Source organism: Macaca nemestrina, chromosome 15, assembly GCF_043159975.1.
Source record: "Macaca nemestrina isolate mMacNem1 chromosome 15, mMacNem.hap1, whole genome shotgun sequence".
Lineage (NCBI taxonomy): Eukaryota > Metazoa > Chordata > Mammalia > Primates > Cercopithecidae > Macaca > Macaca nemestrina.
In genome coordinates this window covers 97119980-97138262 of record NC_092139.1, presented here as the reverse complement: position 1 = coordinate 97138262, position 18283 = coordinate 97119980, and the positions used below count along the sequence as shown (strand labels likewise).

Sequence of the window (18283 nt, the reverse complement as noted above, 5' to 3'; positions counted from 1 at the left end):
TCATTTGTGAAAACAGATAGTAACACCTCATGTAGGATTGTTATGTGGATTAAATAAGGTAAAGCAAGTAAGGCCTTTTTTCTTTTTTCTTCACCATGTTTTCTATACTGAATAAGAAGCAGCAAGTTAATTTATTATTTGTTATAGAGAAACTCATTTACCAAAGACAGAGTCAGGGCCCCTTTATGCCATGTGGGTTGGAGTGCTTTAGGGAGCATTTGGAGCCCCCTCACCTCTAGCTGCCTTCTCTCTGTGGCTGCAGATGACGAGAGTGACTCGGATGCTGAGGAGGAGCAGACCACGGTGAGAACCACTTTCTTTTATGGGAGCATCAAGCAGCTGCATGCACTGGGGCATGCTTGTTTGCAGGTGCCATCCTCCCTAGAAGCAGAAGAAAGAGGTTTGAAAGAAAAGGCTGCTGGGAGGGGAGTCTGGCAACCCAGCTAGCTGAAGCAGCAGGTGCCAGGCAGTAGGGTTGAGGCCTGGCTGGTTGGGAGAGGGAAGGGGAGATTGGTATGACCGGTGCTCATCAGCTTGGCACATTCCTTTGTCCAGAAACGCCGGAGGCCCACACTGGGGGTTCAGTTGGACGACAAACGCAAAGAGATGCTGAAGAGGCACCCACTGTCCGTCATGCTCGACCTGAAGTGCAAAGGTCTGGCTACACTCACCTTGTTTAGGGGATCTGTAGCACCTAAGAGTTCACCTAGCTGCAGATGCAGAGGGTCCAGGAGCCAGACGCCTATTTGCCCAACAAAGAATTCCCATTTCATGTTGCTTTGTCTTTCCTTATTGTTTTGCATGGAATTTGTTTCTTTTTGTTGTTAAGTCATAACCGTAACAACATAGCAACAAAACTCCAGTCACATAAGGCAGAAGCTTGAGAAAACCACACCTCTTTCTGAATCTGGCAAGTCAAATATCTAGAACAAGTTGCAAAAGCATACAGGTTTTGAGTAATAAGACCAACATGTTTAATTTGGTAAATATAAGTAGAACTTTGTATTCTGCAGAGTGTATGTTTTGAAGTTGGTTTGTATGAAAAACTACCACATAATAAAATGTTCTAGCAGTATAAGAGCTAACAATAAAATTTAAGTTTCCCTCCCACCCCAGGTTCCTAGATACCAGTCCTAGGTCTCACCTCCAAGGGCAACCATTATTACAGACTTCTTATATTTTTTCCAGAAAGATTCTTTGCACCTAGAAGCTTTTATACAAATGTGTATTTATCCACTTCCCACTTTATTTTTTACACAAATGGAAATAGGCTCTACACACTGGTTGTCTTTTTGCTGGTTGGTTGGTTGTTTTTAGAGATAGGGTCTCACTCTTGTCATCCAGTCTGGAGTGCAGTGGCATGATCACGGCTCACTACAGCTCAACCTCCTGGGCTCAATCGTTCTTCCCACCTCAGCCTCCCAGGTAGCGGGGGCTACAGGCACATGCCATCATGCCAGTTAATTTTTGTATTTTTTTTAGAGATGGGGTTTTATCATGTTACCCAGGCTGGTCTTGAACTCCTGGGCTCAAATGATCCTCCTGCCTCAGCCTCCTAAGTAGCTGGGACTGAAGCATGCACCACCGTGGCTGACTTTGAGATAATTTTAGACTCATAGAAGACTTGCCAAAATAATATGAGTTCCTATATACTCTTCATTCAGCTTCCCTTAAAGTTACATCTTAATTATAGATGGTATGATTACCAGTGATCCACACCACTCTTAATTTCATTGGTCCAATACTGTTAACTAAATGACAGAATTTTTTTAGTTTCTTCCTTTTTCAATTAATGTCCTTTTTATGTTCCAGGATCCAAGCCAGGGTCTCAAAGTGCATTTAGTTGCCATGCTTCTCAGTCTCCTCCAGGCAGTGACAGTTTCTCAGTCTTTCCTTGTGTTTCATGACCTTGATTAGACTTGAGATTATGGATTTTGGGGGAGAATAGCATAGATGAGATCCTTGCTATCATGTCATATCAGGGCTACCTGATATCACTGTCTTATTTCTGCTGATATTGACCTTGATCACGTGGTTCCCATTCTATCTTGTATTTGTTAGAAGCTGTGTCACTAAGTCCAGCCCATGCTCAAGGGCAGAGAAATTAAGCCCTACCTGTTGGTGGGAAGAGTAGCAAAGAATTTGTAGGTGCTCTCTTTGCTTCTTTTTATTCACTATATTACTGTCGTGATTTTTTTTTTTTTCCTTCTTGACATGGAGTCTTGCTCTGTTGCCCAGGCTGGAGTGCAGTGGCATCATCTCAGCTCACTGCAAGCTCCGCCTCCTGGGTTCATGCCATTCTCCTGCCTCAACCTCCTGAGTAGCTAGGACTACAGGCGCCCATCACCACGCCCAGCTAATTTTTTTGTATTTTTAGTAAAGACAGGGTTTCACCTTGTTATCTAGGATGGTCTCGATCTCCTGACCTCCTGATTCGCCCGCCTCGGCCTCCCAAAGTGTTGGAATTACAGGCGTGAGCCACTGCGCCCGGCCAATTTTGTTTTTATAGTAAATGATTGTAAAAGTCTGTTTGAATTTTTCTATGATTCTGATTTTCTTTTTCTTTTTTTATTATAATTTCAACTTTTGTTTTCGATTCTGGGGGTACATGTGCCGGTTTGTTACACTATTTTGCGTGGTCCTGAGGTTTGGGGTATGAATGATCCGTCACCCAGGTAGTGGGCATAATACCTAGTGGTTAGGTTTTCAACGCGTTACCCCGCTCCCTTGCTACTCCCTATGACTCTGTTGATTCTGCTCTGAGTGTTTGACTCATAAATTCTCTCGTCTTCCTCCCCTCCAGATGACAGCGTGCTTCACCTGACTTTCTACTACCTCATGAACCTCAACATCATGACAGTAAAAGCCAAAGTGACAACCGCCACAGAGCTGATCACCCCCATCAGTGCAGGGTACTGGGCAGGCGCTCTGGGCAGTGACACACGGGATGGGGAGGTGGTGAGAGCCTCTTTGCGGGGCTGCTCTCGGTTCCTCCCTCTGGCTCTGGAGAGGTCCACAGCTGTGTTGACTTGTCTTGTATCCAGATGGACCAGAAGTCCTGGCACATTTGCTGGTATCTTAGAAAGCATTCTTTAATTTGTGAAGTCCTCTTGCTACACAGAAGATGATAGAAGTGACAACAGCATATTTGCAAATTGAGTAGGTGGGGCAGAGCACCAGCTTTTTGCTACCAGTGGAAAGTGTGTGAATAGAAAATGAGATTTGGCAGAGATTAGCAGGTTGACAAATTTAGGCCACTCTTTCCCTTTTCTCTTTCTATCCCAAGGTGCTGGGATTTTTGCTCCCCAGCGCAGCCCAAGCCCATGTCCTTATCTGGGTGGTGGGAGGACTGTGGTGGGTCCCTGTGAGAGTTTTGAGAAGAGTGAGCAGAGGCACAGTAATGACAGCCATCATCGCCTCCCCAGGAAGGCCCTGACTACAGTGTTCTTTTTTTTAATTTATATTTTTGTTGATACACAGTCTCACTATGTTGCCCAGACTGGAGGACCATGGCATGATCATAGCTCACTGTGGCCTCAAATGTCTGGGCTGTAGTGATCCTCCTACCTCAGCCTCCTGAGTAACTAGGACTACAGGTGCATGCCACCATGCCTGGCTGACTTTCTATTTTTATTTTATAGAAATGGGATCTTGCTATGCTGCCCAGGGTGGTCTTGAACTCCTGGCCTCAAGCAGTCCTCCTGTCTCTGCCTCTCTCAGTGCTGGAATTCCAGGCATGAGTCACTGTACCCAGCCCAATCATGACATCCTTGTTCTGCAAACATGGGTGGGAAGAAGGGTCAAGGGGTTCTGAGGGTGAAATAGCTTCCATTCACAAGAGCACTGCCGTGACCTAGTCCCACTGTCAGCTGTAGAAAGACCACTGAGGCTTAGGGAGGTATAGCTCTGGTGCCTGGTGGAGCAGGGCTCTTTCCACCCCTTCCAGTTCCCCATGATGATGGTGTCTCTTGGGTTTTAGACTCTGCTCTTAGAGTCCCCATCCCCTTCAGTCCACAGCAGCTTTGGTTGCTGTGCCTGAGAGTGTTGTTGGACCCCCCCCAGGGGTGCTCTGGATGAAACTGACCCTATTCCCATCTGACCCCAGCAGAGGGAGCCCAGGGCTTGCTTCTGAGCACCCAGTGACACTGTCCAGGGCTCTCAGTTCAGTGAGGAGCTCTAGGGCCCCCAGATCGTGGTAGAGCTCATCATGAACGTTCTGCTTGTTCATTTCTTAGGTGCCCTACATGCTAATAACAGGGCTGCAGCTTGGCTTTATTGCATGCTCACCTCCAGCTCTTCACTAAGCTGTATACCTGGCCTCAGAATCTGTTTCCTCGCTCTGTGGTTGTTAATTATAATATCCCCTGCCAGGGTGCTTCTGAAGAGTCAGGTCAAATGCTTAGCATAGATGAAGCACTTGGTAAAGGACAGCTGATTTATCATCATTGACTCTTGTAACTTTCACAATAACTCTACGAGGTGAGTTAACTGAGGCTCTGGACAGTTAAGGGGTTGCCTCAAGGTCACAGGTAGAGAGTGGAGAATTATGATTCAAAGTCAGCGAGATCTGTGTACCACTGCTGTCATTGGCAGGTGGGCTCTGACCCCCAAACAGGGAGGAGACTTAAAAGGAGATGCCACTGTGAAACTGGGATTAGGTCTTTTATTCCTTCAGGTGTTGTCTAGCTCATCCCCCTATTTTACAAATAGAGAAACTGAGGTCCAGGGAGCATACAACCACTTATCACAGCATTGGACTTAAAGCCCAAGACTCTGGACTGCCAGCCCACAAGCCTTTGCTCAAATCCAGGCTGCCTTTGGCCACATGAAGACACCAACCTGGCATACAGTTTTATTGATTTATCTATTGAAACATAAGGATATATTCTCATACTAATTCCTGGATATTGTGTACTATCATTCTAATTTCCCCGATTTTTTCATACATTTTTTTGGGGGAGGGGGGTTTCAGATAAACAATTTTTTTTTTTTTTTTTTTTTTTTTGAGACGGAGTCTCGCTGTGTCGCCCAGGCTGGAGTGCAGTGGCCGGATCTCAGCTCAATGCAAGCTCTGCCTCCCGGGTTTTTACGCCATTCTCCTGCCTCAGCCTCCCGAGTAGCCGGGACTACAGGCGCCCGCCACCTCGCCCGGCTAGTTTTTTGTATTTTTTAGTAGAGACGGGGTTTCACCGTGTTAGCCAGGATGGTCTCGAACTCCTGACCTCATGATCCGCCCGTCTCGGCCTCCCAAAGTGCTGGGATTACAGGCTTGAGCCACCGCGCCCGGCCAACAACTTTTTTTTTTTTTTTTAATAGTTTTGTGTTTTGGGTCTGGATCACGATAAGGCCCATACATTGCCAATGAGCAAAGCTTCTCTCAAGTGTCTTCTTATCAGAATGTCCTGCCATCTTTTTTGTTTTCTCGTAAGATTTATTGTCTTGGGCTTTCCACCATCTTTTTATTTGTTGGAGAAAATGGGTCGTTTGCTCTGTAGGTTCTACCTAGTCTGGATTTTGAGAACTACGTCCCTGTGGTATCGGATACGTTAAATGTGTTCGTCTTTCTCCCTGTATGTTCTTGTGAACGGGGAGTTGGCTTAAAGACTTGATCGGATTATATTTTTTTTGCGGTGGTGGGTTGGGTAGAGGGCAGGACTATGTCATAGTTGTTGAATACTTGCATCAAGAAGCAGAGGCTCTCTCAGTTTTTGTGATGTTACTGTCATTGACAGCTGTTGCCTAGATCTGTTAATTCATTAGAGAATTTTTTAAAATTCTACCTGACAGAGTTAATGTTTTTATTTCATTTTATTTATTTATTTATTTATTTATTTATTTATTTATTTATTTAGAGAAGGAGTCTCTCTCTGTCGCCCAGGCTGGAGTGCAGTGGTGTGATCTTGGCTCACTGCAACCTCCACCTGCCCGATTCAAATGATTCTCCTGCCTCAGCCTCTCAAGTAGCTGAGATTACAGGCATGTGCCACCACGCCCAGCTGATTTTTGTATTTTTAGTGGAGATGGGGTTTTGCCATGTTGGCCAGGCTAGTCTTGAGAGTTAATGTTTTGTTTTTTGTTTTTTGTTTTTTTGAGGCTGAGTCTCGCTCTGTCGCCCAGGCCGGAGTGCAGTGGTGCGATCTTAGCTCACTGTAACCTCCACCTCCCAGGTTCAAGCAATTCTCCTGCCTCAGTCTCCCGAGTAGCTGGGACTACAGGCTCGTGCCACCATGCTGGGCTAATTTTTGTATTTTCAGTAGAGATGGTCTCGATCTCTTGACCTCGTGATCTCCCCTCCTCGGCCTCCCAAAGTGCTGGGATTACAGGCGTGAGCCACTGCACCCGACCACTAAGGTTTTTGTAATCCCTTATTTTTTATCAAAATTTTATAAGATTTGACTGGTTGAGAAATTTTTTTGTTTTGGTGTTATATTTTTATGACTATAAAGAGCCTTTCCTTTTATGTTCATTTTTACCAAGTGCAGTTGTCTTGAGCCACATGTTGCAGATATAAATTTTGCCAAGAAGGTTTGATTCCTTCTTCAGGTTTTGTCAATTAATAACCTTCATCGTGGGCAGTTTTAGTTCTGTTTTATTTATTTACTAATAGATTGATTCAGTCTGTTGGTAATAGTCCCTAAACACTTGCTAAAAGACTGAAACGTTTTATTTGTTTTGTAGTCAGTTCTCCGTTTGAGGCGGTGAAGGGGGCGAAGACCTTGGGGAACAGGGATACTCAGTGAGACAGAGTAGGGAAGAGCTGGAAGCCTGCACTGTCCCAGTGTGGAGTTCCTGAAGGCATGCTGGGGCCAAAACGCAGGATAGGCACGTGCTGCCCAAGTTGCTCCTGATGTTATTCATGGAAAGATGAGGGAGAACCCACTTTGGTTCAGGGAAAGAATGGGCCTTGTCATCCTTTGTGATAAAATCACTACATTACCCTCCCACATTATCTCTTCTTTGCTTGTCATGTTTAATGACAAACTGTGCCCGAACCATCCCAGGTGGGTGGCAGTAGCATCACTATTTCTCTCCGCTTGTAGTGCTGGATCACCTTGTCTCCAATGTATGTGATTGTATCTTTTTCTGGGAACGTACAGGGGCCCTTTTTCTGTGATTAGCATAAGATGTGGTCAAAGTGAGATAGACATAGCACCAAAGCTGCACACTTGTTCTCTCTGTAGCAGAAAGGAGTCTGTTCTGCTTTTATGAAAATTGAAATGATTTCTATTGCTGGTGTCATGGGACTTTGCTCCCCTGAGGTAAGGTCCTGGGCACCATATAAATCTTGAAGGGATGAGTTTTTAAAAATTAATGATTAAGAGTACTAGTCTGTTTGATCAGACAATATAAACCCACCTCTAGCACTTACTAGCAGTGTGATCTTGAACAAGCCATATCTTTTAGAGCCTTGAGTTTTTCCTCTATAAAATGGAAATGATAATCCTCCCTATAGGGTTGTAAGGATGCAATGACCTCAAGCATATAAAGGGTCTGGCCTGCAGAAAGCCTTCAATAAATGCTGGCATCAGTGAGATGTGGCATTACCATCCCGAATTGCCCAAGCTTATGTTGAAGAAAGATGTTGGCTGCATTCTCACTGTGGACTGTTTTTCCTTTTCTAGTGACTTGCTGTCTCCTGACTCAGTCCTGAGTTGCTTGTATCCTGGGGATCATGGAAAGAAAACTCCGAATCCAGCCAATCAGTATCAGTTTGATAAAGTTGGGTGAGTCAGCAGTTTCCTCTTCTCCTAGCTCTCTACTTCTGAGTTTCTCTGGTGGCTCAAGCTAAATGCTGGAGACCTGTTAGGGCCAGAGGTAACCTAGAGGATAGGAAGGGAATGCTTGTTCTTTCTTGCTTACAAGGCAAAGGGAGATCACAGAAAAGGGTGGAAGGATAAAAACTCGGAAACATGCTGGGTGTGGTGGCTCATGCCTATAATCCCAGCACTTTGGAAGGCCAAGGCGGGTGGATTCCTTGAGCTCAGGAGTTCGAGACCAGCCTGGGCAACATGGCAAAACCCTGTCTCTACAAGAAATACAAAAATTAGCCAGGCGTGGTGGCAGGCATTTGTAGTCGCAGCTACTGGGGAGGCTGAGGTGGGAGAATTGCATGAGCACAGGAGGTTGAGGCTGCAGTGAGCCATGGTCATGCCACTGCACTGCAGCCTGGGGAAAACAGAGCCAGACCCTGTCTCAAAACAAAAACAAAAAGAAAAACAACCCCTCTGGAAGCATAATAATATGTGATACAATAAAAATGTCTGACGTTTTAATTATCTGAGGATTAATTTTTAAAATATTTTCTAAATTGGTAGACCAATAAAGACATTAGTACACTGCCTTTGTATTTGATATTTGCTTATGAGTTGAGGCTGCAAGAAGAAAAGGAAAAAAGAGGAAAGTGAATATGAGAGAGATGAAATTCACAGTAGGGAACTGACAGAGTGGAAGGGCTCTGCCAGCAGCCTGGCTGTAAACATGGCCAAACCTGCAGGACTGGCTGGTCTGGAGGGCATGGGAGGATTGGAGGAGGGCTGTATCCTGGGACCACAGCAGAAATGACTTACAGCACAATTTTATTTATTTTCTTTTCTGCAGCATCCTGACTTTGAGCGACTATGTACTTGAGCTAGGTCACCCCTACTTGTGGGTACAGAAGCTTGGTGGCCTCCACTTCCCCAAAGAGCAGCCCCAGGTCTGTACACTGATCTCATCTACTTGGCTGAGGAGCTTACCTCCTCTCTTCCTGTATAGACTCTAGAAAAGCCAGGCCAGGCATGGTGGCTCACACCTATAATCCCTGTACTTTGGGAGGCCGAGGCAGGTGGATCACCTGAGGTCAGGAGTTCAAGACCAGCCTGGCCAACATGATGAAACCGTGTCTGTACTAAAAATACAAAAAAGCTGGGTGTGGTGGCACGTGCCTATAATCCCAGCTGTTCAGGAGGCTGAAGCAGGAGAATCACTTGAACCAGGGAGGTGGAGGTTGCAGTGAGCCGAGATCAAGCCACTGCACTCCAGCCTGGGCAACAAGAGCAAAACTCTGTCTCAAAAAAAAAAAAAAGGCCTGTCATGGCCTTTGGAGTTTTGAACTGGCAGAACGTGTCCCCTCAGAGCTGTGACCTGTCTTCTGTCCACTCAGGACACTAAAGTGTCTTAGACTTACAAGAGTTTAGGTACCTTTTGCCTTTTCTCTGAGCCTAGTAGCCTTCTAGACCCAGGTAGCTTGAGTCCTTGCTCTGGGACTCATGGCTGCAGGCTCTGCTGCCCTTGTTCTTGTGTGCAGGTGCCAAATATGAGGCATGAGCAGAAATCCAGGGGGCCTGGCCCCTTAGCAGAAGCCTGCCTTTCCTCAGGAGTTGGACACAGCTTCTCAAGAACCCAGCATACTGTGTTGTTTCTGCCAGGACTCAGCATCTGGCCTGTCATAGCAGATAAACCCTGCCATATCTAAAGTACCCATCTTGGGGCACGGATAATCCAGGCTGTTGCAGGCAGGCAGGTCCCAGGAGAGAGATGGTGCCCAGAGGAAGGGATGGGGGAGCACTTGTGTGTGTGTCTCATTGTCACTCACCTCACAGCAAACAGTGATTGCTGACCACTCGCTGAGCGCCAGCCACATGGAGACCACCATGAAACTTCTGAAGACCAGGGTGCAGTCCCGCCTGGCCCTCCACAAACAGTTTGCATCCCTAGGTAAGCTGATGATGGGGTGGTGGTTTAAGAGTCACTCAGGTAACACACAGACAACAACTTAGCCTTTCACTTAAAACTTGAATCCTGATGACAAATACAAGACCTGGATTCCTGGCTTTACAGAGTGGGCATCTTGGCAGAGCCACTGGGGAGAGCTCCAGGCCTGTCCAGGCAGAGGGCTGAGCTCCCCCTTAGAGCCGTCAGTGCTGTCCTGCCTCACAGAGGAGGCACAGAGCCATTGGGTAGCACAGGTTTGTGGATTGGTCAGGGGCAACTCATCCTAGGCCATGCATTGCAGATTTTGATGTGCATTCGACACATATTTAATGAGATCCTGATTCATACCTGGCACTGAGCATAGTGCTGGGAGAAGAACTGAGCACAGTGAACCCCTGCCCCTGGCTCTGTGGCTCACAGTCAGCTTATTTGAATATAGCTGTTCAGGGAGCGACTCGCATATCCCTTCCCCAAGGCCTACCGACCTGATGTTCCCCAGGGTGAGGCTGAGCCTATGTTTTCTTCTAAGCTCCCAAGTGATAATGATGAGCCACTGACTTAGGTGGTGGCATTTGGGAGTTTCTTTTAGTTTATTCACTCAGTAAATGGTTGTCACATGCTTACCATGTTCAAGGTGCTTACAGTGGCAGGGGGATGGGGTCAAGATTTTTCTGATCTAAAAGAGTCTCTGGGCCAGGCACGGTGACTCTTGCCTGTAATCACAGCACTTTGGGAGGCCAAGGCAGACAGATCTCTTGAGATCAGGAGTTCAAGACCAGCCTGCCAACATGGTAAAACCCCGTCTCTACTAAAAATACAAAAATTAGCTGGGCATGGTGGCATGCACCTGTATTCCAGCTACTCAGGAGGCTGAAGCAGAGAATTGCTTGAACCTGAGAGGTGGAGGCTGCAGTGAGCCAAGATTCCAGCCTGGGCAACAAAGCGAGACTCCATCTCAAAATAAAAAGTAAAAAAATAAATGAAAAAAAGAGTATCTGTCAGGAAAGGCATTGGGTTTCCAGGACACATCTGGAGACCACTCCCCACCAGTTATTGGACTCCACATGGCTGCTGATCTCTCCAGAGCACCGATGTTTGTCCATGGGGCCTTGCTCCCCATCAGCATTGCTGAGTTTGTTGTCCCAAGGTTGGGAGCTTGTCATTTTGGACAGCACTTACTATGTTGGCCGTATTTGCTTATTGAAATGCCAGCAGGAATTTACCCTGGAGCAGTTCTCTGGCTCTTCTCCCTGACACACAACACTTCAGTTGTTTCCTCCATCAAGGTCAGCTATGAAAATGCAGGCCTCTAGGCTGTTTGATCTAATTAACAGTCAACTGCTGCAGGGGCATCCTCCCTAGTTCTGGCTGCAGGGGTTTTTCTTTGGCAGGCTATCATTTGCATTAAAGAGAAAGCACCGTAAATGCTGGCACTGGATCTGGCCACAAGCACACAGCACTGGGTGAAGGTCAGGTTGACATGCTTGCATTCCTGGCACATGCTGACCTGGGTACTTGAGTGCCAGGTGTACCAGGATAGCTGGCCGGGCCATCTGAGCCCTTCAGAGAGCCCCAGGAGGATGCCAGTTACCCATCTGTGGCACCTGATTTCTACCTGTGACGTCACCTGTCTTGCTCTCTTTTAGAACATGGCATTGTGCCAGTTACCAGTGATTGCCAGTACCTCTTCCCTGCCAAGGTTGTCTCTCGCCTGGTGAAATGGGTGACAGTTGCCCATGAGGATTACATGGTAGGTGAAGGAGTGAAAAGTTACCCTTACTGTCCTGAGGAATGCAGGACCATGTCACCTTCCAGCTCCTGCCACCTGATTGGAAGGGCAGGGGATTTAACTAGAGGAGCCAGTAGTTCACTTCTTGTCTGTGGTACCTCTTCTAGGAGCTGCATTTCACCAAAGACATTGTGGATGCGGGACTGGCTGGGGACACCAATCTCTACTACATGGCACTCATCGAAAGGGGCACAGGTAATTGCTCTGGTGATTACAGGGGTTCTAGACAAAGGGCGCTGCCAAGAATCAAACACTCTTGGGGGTTGCCCAAAGAAAGCAGAAGATCCTGGAATCCTGCTGCAAGGACTTAACAGATAATAATGATCGTGAGAGCCTGTTCAGCAAGGACTCATTCTGCAACACAGTCACACACACGCTCTGTCTCACTGAACCCTCACTGCAGTCCTAGGGGTGGTGCTGTCATTTCCATTTTACTGGGGAGGAAATTCGGGCTTAGTTACAAGCCCAGTCTGAGCGCTGAGCCTGAGCTCTTTGCTCTTTCCTTCACCGCTCTCTACACCAGACATCTCCTCTTTCTCCCTCTTCATAGCAGGGCTGAGGGGTCACTCTCAGGTTGTAAAGGGCAGGGTCACAGGGCCTCCCTCCCTCTTCTGCAGTCCCTGTTCTCACTTCAGAGGCATTGAAAGCTCTGATTCTTCACACCTCTTCTGGCATCCAACTCTGCCAGGGTTCCCTGCTGAAGTCCTGGGATGCTGTGTTTCGGCTGTTATGCTGTTGTCCCACCCAAGGCGCGGCAAGCCTGGCACTGCCTGTGGGATCTGACACCCCCAAGACTTGGTGCTGAGCTGAGGAAGTTGTAGTTCTAAGACAGTTCCAGAACTGTAAGGAAAGTTGAACTCTTTGGTATCAGAGTTTCTGTCCTCACTACCCCACTTGCTTCTCTTTCTATTCTTCATGTCTTCTAAAAAAACATTCTGAAGAAGCTGAATTATTTCAGATACGGTTGAGGCCTCCCTATCCCACTTTATTCCCTTTCTCCTAATAGGTGACCACTATTTGGATTTTATACATTTGCTTTCCATCCTTTCCCCACCACACACTTTTTTTTTTTTTGAGACGGAGTCTTGCTCTGTCACCAGGCTGGAGTGCAGTGGCGCAATCTCGGCTCACTGCAAGCTCCACCCCCCGGGTTCACGCCATTCTCCTGCCTCAGCCTCCTGAGTAACTGGGACTACAGTCACCTGCCACCACACTTGGCTAATTTTTGTATTTTTAGTAGAGACAGGGTTTCACCATGTTAGCCAGGATGGTCTCGATCTCCTGACCTTGTGATCCACCCGCCTCGGCCTCCCACAGTGCTGGGATTATAGGCGTGAGCCACCACGCCTGGCCACAACTTTTTAGTTAATATTCTGACTGTTAGGGAAGAATTATGTTAACCTCTCCTCTCCTCTCCTCTGTTACTTGAATAACTAGTGGTCAGAGAATTAAACTCTCCCCTGCAAAAAATAACTAAAAAGAAGTGGCAAACCTATCCCACTTGAGAACGTAAATATCCTCCTGTTGAAAAAGGCAAAGGCTTTCACCAGAGAAAAAATGAGTATGTTCAAAAACACAAATATTTTGTTTAGTAATTATGAACACAGCTTTGGTATCAGCCAGTTCTGGTTAAACTCAGCACTGCTACTTTCCAATTATTTGATGGTAGAGAAGTTTCTGTCAGAGCCTGTTTCTTTATGTGTAAAATGAAGATGATGATAATAGTACCTAACTCATAGAATTACTGTTAGGATGAAATAAAATGTGTCTAGAGGGTTTACCACAGTGCCTGGGATACAGTAAGGACTCTCTACATGTTGGCTAGTATAAAGAATTTTGTGTAACAAAGTATGTAAAAATCAAATGAAAATAGAGAAAATGTATTTGATGTAACAGTTGATACACAATATTGTTGAAAAATTAGATAGTAAGCTTTCACATGGAGAAATCCTTAGCTTGCTGGCAAATAAAGAAATGACAATTAAACTTCTATCAAAGTAGCAAATAGAACACATGGAGAAAGCTAAGGTGGACCAGACTCTGGGGAGTCCACAGCTTTGTGGCACAGTAAATATGTCAAAGTCCTTGGAGAGACCAATTATAGGACCTCACATTCTGCAAGCTGGCAATTCTACTTAGGACATTTTAGAACAGTTGGTACCAGAATGTGCTCTGCAGCATTCAGATTTAATAGGAGACATCTGAGCTGGCCTCAGGGGTGCAGTGGGGAGGCTGCCATGGCTAGTAAGCTGGGTCTTAGAACTGAGCTTTCCTCCTCTCTCCTCTCTTCCCAGCCAAACTGCAGGCCGCTGTGGTGTTGAATCCTGGCTACTCCTCCATCCCACCTGTTTTCCAGCTCTGTTTGAACTGGAAAGGGGAGAAAACCAACAGCAATGATGACAACATTCGGGTAAGACCCAGCTGGGGATGACGGGAGGAGCAGGTAAAGCTCCCGGGGGAGGTGGCCGTGGCAGAACCCACTGCAGCTGAAGGCTTGGGCACTGCCTTAATTCCCAAAACAGAAGGTTGTGCCAGGATTTGCAGAATTTGCTGGAGCCTGTGTGGTGTAATAGAGGAAAGAGCCCAGACCTACTTGCCTACCTTGGGGTTCGCAGGTTTCCCCATTTAGAGAGTAAGAAGAAATACCTACTTGAAAGATTATTGGCTTGGGCTCCTATAAAAAAATGTGAATAAGCTCTGAAGCATTATAGAAGCACTGGAATGACATGAAGAATGACATCGTTGCACCTGTTAATCAGCATTGTAGCTGTTAATCAGCGTTGCAGCTGTTAAGTAGCAGCCTGTGGCAGCTACTAAATCAAACGTGCCATGGAACACGTTTTTAACCAACATCTTCTGACTGAGGTCTTATTTTGAGACTCCTTCCCTGCACACCTCTGTTTTCCTGGCTCTGGGCATACGAGGCAGGGAAAGTTACGGGTCAAAATTAGGAAGACCTCATTGCCTTGATGAGGGGGCCTCAGGACAAGCCAGTCTAGCTTGATCTGATGGCCCAGCTCCTACAGAGGCATCAGCGCTCAGGCCCATCTAGGAATGGAAGCCCGGCCATTGTGGTCCCCCAAACGCAGGAAGGTAGTGCTGAGATGCTGGCTTTCCCACCGCACAGGCCATGGAGGGTGAAGTCAATGTGTGCTACAAGGAGCTGTGTGGCCCTTGGCCCAGCCACCAGCTGTTGACCAACCAGCTGCAGCGGCTGTGTGTGCTGCTGGATGTTTACCTGGAGACCGAGAGCCATGACGACAGTGTGGAGGGGCCCAAGGAATTTCCCCAGGAGAAGATGTGTCTGCGGCTCTTCAGGTGAGGGGAGGTCTGGGGCCCTGGTGACTTCTCACAGTGATGTGGGGCAGAGATCAGAGCCACATTTTCTGGGGAGAGCTTGCTTCTTCCTGAAACTTCCCCTTCAAGCCTGTGCCTGTCACCCTGGTCCACCTGTTTTTCACCAACACCTCCTGAAGGTGGGTCACCCAACCACATAAACAATGCCAGGTATTGGCCAAGAGGATTTGGCTGAACTTTATTTTCTATACTTTCCGTGGAAAACAATAGAGTTTGTTTGCTTTTTGCTGTCCAAATAAGCTTTTTAAACTGTGTGCATGCTCGCCTGTACCCAGGGAGTCTGCTGTGGTCTTTCTAGGGTACTGTCCTGTCAGTGAGAACCGCAGCTTAGGCAGTCAGGTGGCACAGAAGGAACCAGCCTCGAAGTAAGACAGAGGAGTGCAGATCTCTGTTTTGCTGCTGACCTTAGAAGAGTCACTTCTGCTTAGCTCTGAGCCCTCCCCCCACTTTTTCTTTTCTTTTCTTTTCTTTGAGACAGGGTCTTACTCTCTTGCCCAGACTGGAGTGCAACAGCACGATCATAGCCCACTGCAGCCTTGCAGTCTTGACCTCCAGGGCTTAAACGATCCTCCCGCCTCAGCCTCCCTAGTAGCTGGGACCACAGGCAGGCACTGCCACACCCAACGAATATTTAAATGTTTTTATAGAGATGAGGTTTCACCATATTAGCCAGGCTGGTCTCAAACTCCTAGGTTGAAGTGATCAGCTTGCCTCAGCCTCCCAAAGTGCTGGGATTACAGGCGTGAGCCATTGCGCCTGACTGCCATTTTCTGAAGAGTGAAGTGGTGGAAGTAATACCTTCTAGCTCATGATGCTTCAGAAGAAATTCATGTAAAGCTTCCTGGCACAAGACTGGGACTTGGAAAATGCCAGCAGTTCCTGACAGCTTGGTACTCAGAGTGTCTGGGCTCATGGCACTTCCAGCTACTTTTCCTTTCTCTTTCGTTTTGGGTCTTTTATTTCCCTTTCATTCCCTAACTCATGTTCTTTTAAGAGTCAGTTTCAGAACTGCAGATGTCACTGCTCAGGCATCCCTTCCCTTCTGAGTGAGGTTGGGGAGGAGCAGTGTTTGGGAAGAAGAGTGATAATCTGTTTCTAATCAGTTTCTAATCAGGACATCCCTCCTTGTTCCCTGTCAGTCTAAACAGTACCTTACCTCTCCCTCACCTTGTTCTCGGACAGCCAGTTCCAGCCCCTAGAAGCAGTCCCAGCATCCTCTCACCTCATCTGACACCTCCACTGGCCTGGTTCATTGTGTTGTCTCATAATAACGAGTTCCAGCTCTGAGTGGCTGCTGGGAGGTGGAGCTGGTGGCCAGTTGCTGGCACCTTCTAGGACTTGCTCTCCCTAGAGGGCTTGTGTGAGACCTCAGCTCTTCCCACCTGCCCAGCCCATTTTAACACATTTCCAGGGTGGGAACTCACATGGCCGGCATTTATTTCCACTTCTCTAATGGTTCCCAAAGGACCCATTTCTTTTTCTTTTTTCTTTTTTTTTTTTTTTTGAGATGGAGTCTCACTCTGTCACCCAGGCTGGAGTGTAGTAGCATGATCTCGGCTCACTGCAACCTCCGCCTCCCGGCCAAAGGACCCCATTCTTTTTTTTTTTTTTTTTTTTTTTTTTTTTTTTTGAGACAGAGTCTCACTTAGTCGCCCAGGCTGGAGTGCAATGGCGCGATCTCGGCTCACTGCAAGCTCCGCCTCCCGGGTTCACGCCATTCTCCTGCCTCAGCCTCCCGAGTAGCTGGGACTACAGGCTCCCGCCGCCTCGCCCAGCTAATTTTTTTGCATTTTTAGTAGAGACGGGGTTTCACCGTGTTAGCCAGGATGGTCTCGATCTCCTGGCCTCCCAAAGTGCTGGGATTACAGGCGTGAGCCACCGCGCCTGGCCAAGGACCCCATTCTTGAAGGGCTTTGTTGTATCTCCAGGCTGAGCTCCTCTGTCCACATTCTGAGAAGGTGCTCCTTCAGTGACTCACATCCAGTTAACTCTATGGCTGGTAGATGTGAGAGGCAAGGCTCTCCGGCCAGGATGCAGAGTGCTGGCATGGGCAGCAAGAGACCTGAGGCCAGGAGTTCCACCAGCCTGGCCAACATGGCGAAACCTAAACTAAACCTCAACCTAAACCCAGGCGTGGTGGTGCATGCCTGTAATCCCAGCTACTTGGGAGGCTGAGGCACGAAAATCCCTTGAACCCAGGAGGCAGGGGTTGCAGTGAGCTGAGATCGTGCCACTGCATTCCAGCCTGGGCGATACAGAGAGTCCGTCTCAAAAAAAAAAAAAAAAAGAAACAATCCTAAAAAGTGAGGGTGCCCAAAGCTATGTCCCTGAAGTGCCACTGTCAGTGAGGGCCTTTCCAAGTTTGTGTTCACTCATTAGCAAGCACAAAAAGACATTTTTACAAAAATAGTATCTCACCTTATATGTTGTTCTGCTGTATGCTTTTCTCGCAACATTCTGTGTCATAGAACTCTGCCTCTTTTTTTTTTTTCCCTTGTGTGAATGAACCATAATTTATTTTATCAGCCTGGAAGGTGTGTTATTAACTACTACGTTCTCCTATTTCTCTAGGGGTCCCAGCAGGATGAAGCCATTTAAATACAACCATCCTCAGGGATTCTTCAGCCATCGCTGACCTCTCGCCCAGCCTGTTGTTTCCCCCAAGGCCTCACCCTGAGTCCTGGGCTTCTGCTTTCTGCTGTGGCCCACATGTGACTCTTGATATTCTCTAAAGACACCAGCCGATTAAAAAGCGTCACCTGACCAGTGGCCTTTGTCTGTGGTTCCTTGCTGGGTGGCTTTGCAGTCTGGAAGGGCAGGTGGGAGCTGTGGCACAGTGTGAAAAAGCATTTGTAGAGAAACTTTTTCTCAGCAGCCAAGAAAAGCAGAGTGGAAAAAGATTCCAATGCTGCAGAGAGATGCTCACCTCTTGTCTACGCACACCCTATTTCTGCTTTGGGGAGTGAGGTCCTCATGATCTTGGTATTTATTATCCCAGGTTCCTGCTGTTAAGAGGTGGTAGGAGAAGCCAAAGGCAGCAGAGCACAAAAAGCAAAAGCTGTTCCCTCCCCACCTGCTCTTCCCATTATCCCTGTCAGGGTTGCCGATGGACAAATTGTCTCTGATCGTTGGCTGTTATAAATGCCTGACAGTGCAGTGTAAACAGAAGACAAATTCAGTTGATCCTTGAACAACTCAGGGATTAGGGGCACCAACACCCCCTGTCCTGCACAGTTGAAAAATCTGTGTATAACTTTTGACTCCCTAAAAACTTAACTAATAGCCTGCTGTTGACCAGTAATATGCTATTAGTAGTTACTTACTGCTAACATAGTACATATTTTCAATATATATTTTGTATCTTGTACACTGTATTCTTTTTTTTTTTCTTTTTTTTTTTTTTTTTTTTGAGACGGAGTCTTGCTCTGTCACCCAGGCTGGAGT

General features: G+C 47.0%; 1 protein-coding gene across 3 annotated transcripts in view; it reads left to right on the top strand.

The window, feature by feature from the left end:
• Window positions 1–17608, top strand: part of LOC105487260 (THO complex subunit 5) — a 41567-nt gene extending 23959 nt beyond the window's left edge. For all 3 annotated transcript variants that reach the window (XM_071080365.1, XM_071080364.1, XM_071080366.1), the window contains 11 exons: window positions 263–303; window positions 556–655; window positions 2804–2912; window positions 7623–7724; window positions 8599–8695; window positions 9582–9696; window positions 11340–11443; window positions 11590–11677; window positions 13777–13892; window positions 14610–14800; window positions 17411–17608. In XM_071080365.1, the coding sequence (XP_070936466.1) occupies window positions 263–303; window positions 556–655; window positions 2804–2912; window positions 7623–7724; window positions 8599–8695; window positions 9582–9696; window positions 11340–11443; window positions 11590–11677; window positions 13777–13892; window positions 14610–14800; window positions 17411–17474 (1127 nt within the window). In that variant the 3' untranslated portion in view covers window positions 17475–17608. The remainder of the gene's footprint in view (window positions 1–262; window positions 304–555; window positions 656–2803; window positions 2913–7622; window positions 7725–8598; window positions 8696–9581; window positions 9697–11339; window positions 11444–11589; window positions 11678–13776; window positions 13893–14609; window positions 14801–17410) is intronic.
• Window positions 17609–18283: the final 675 nt, after the last annotated feature.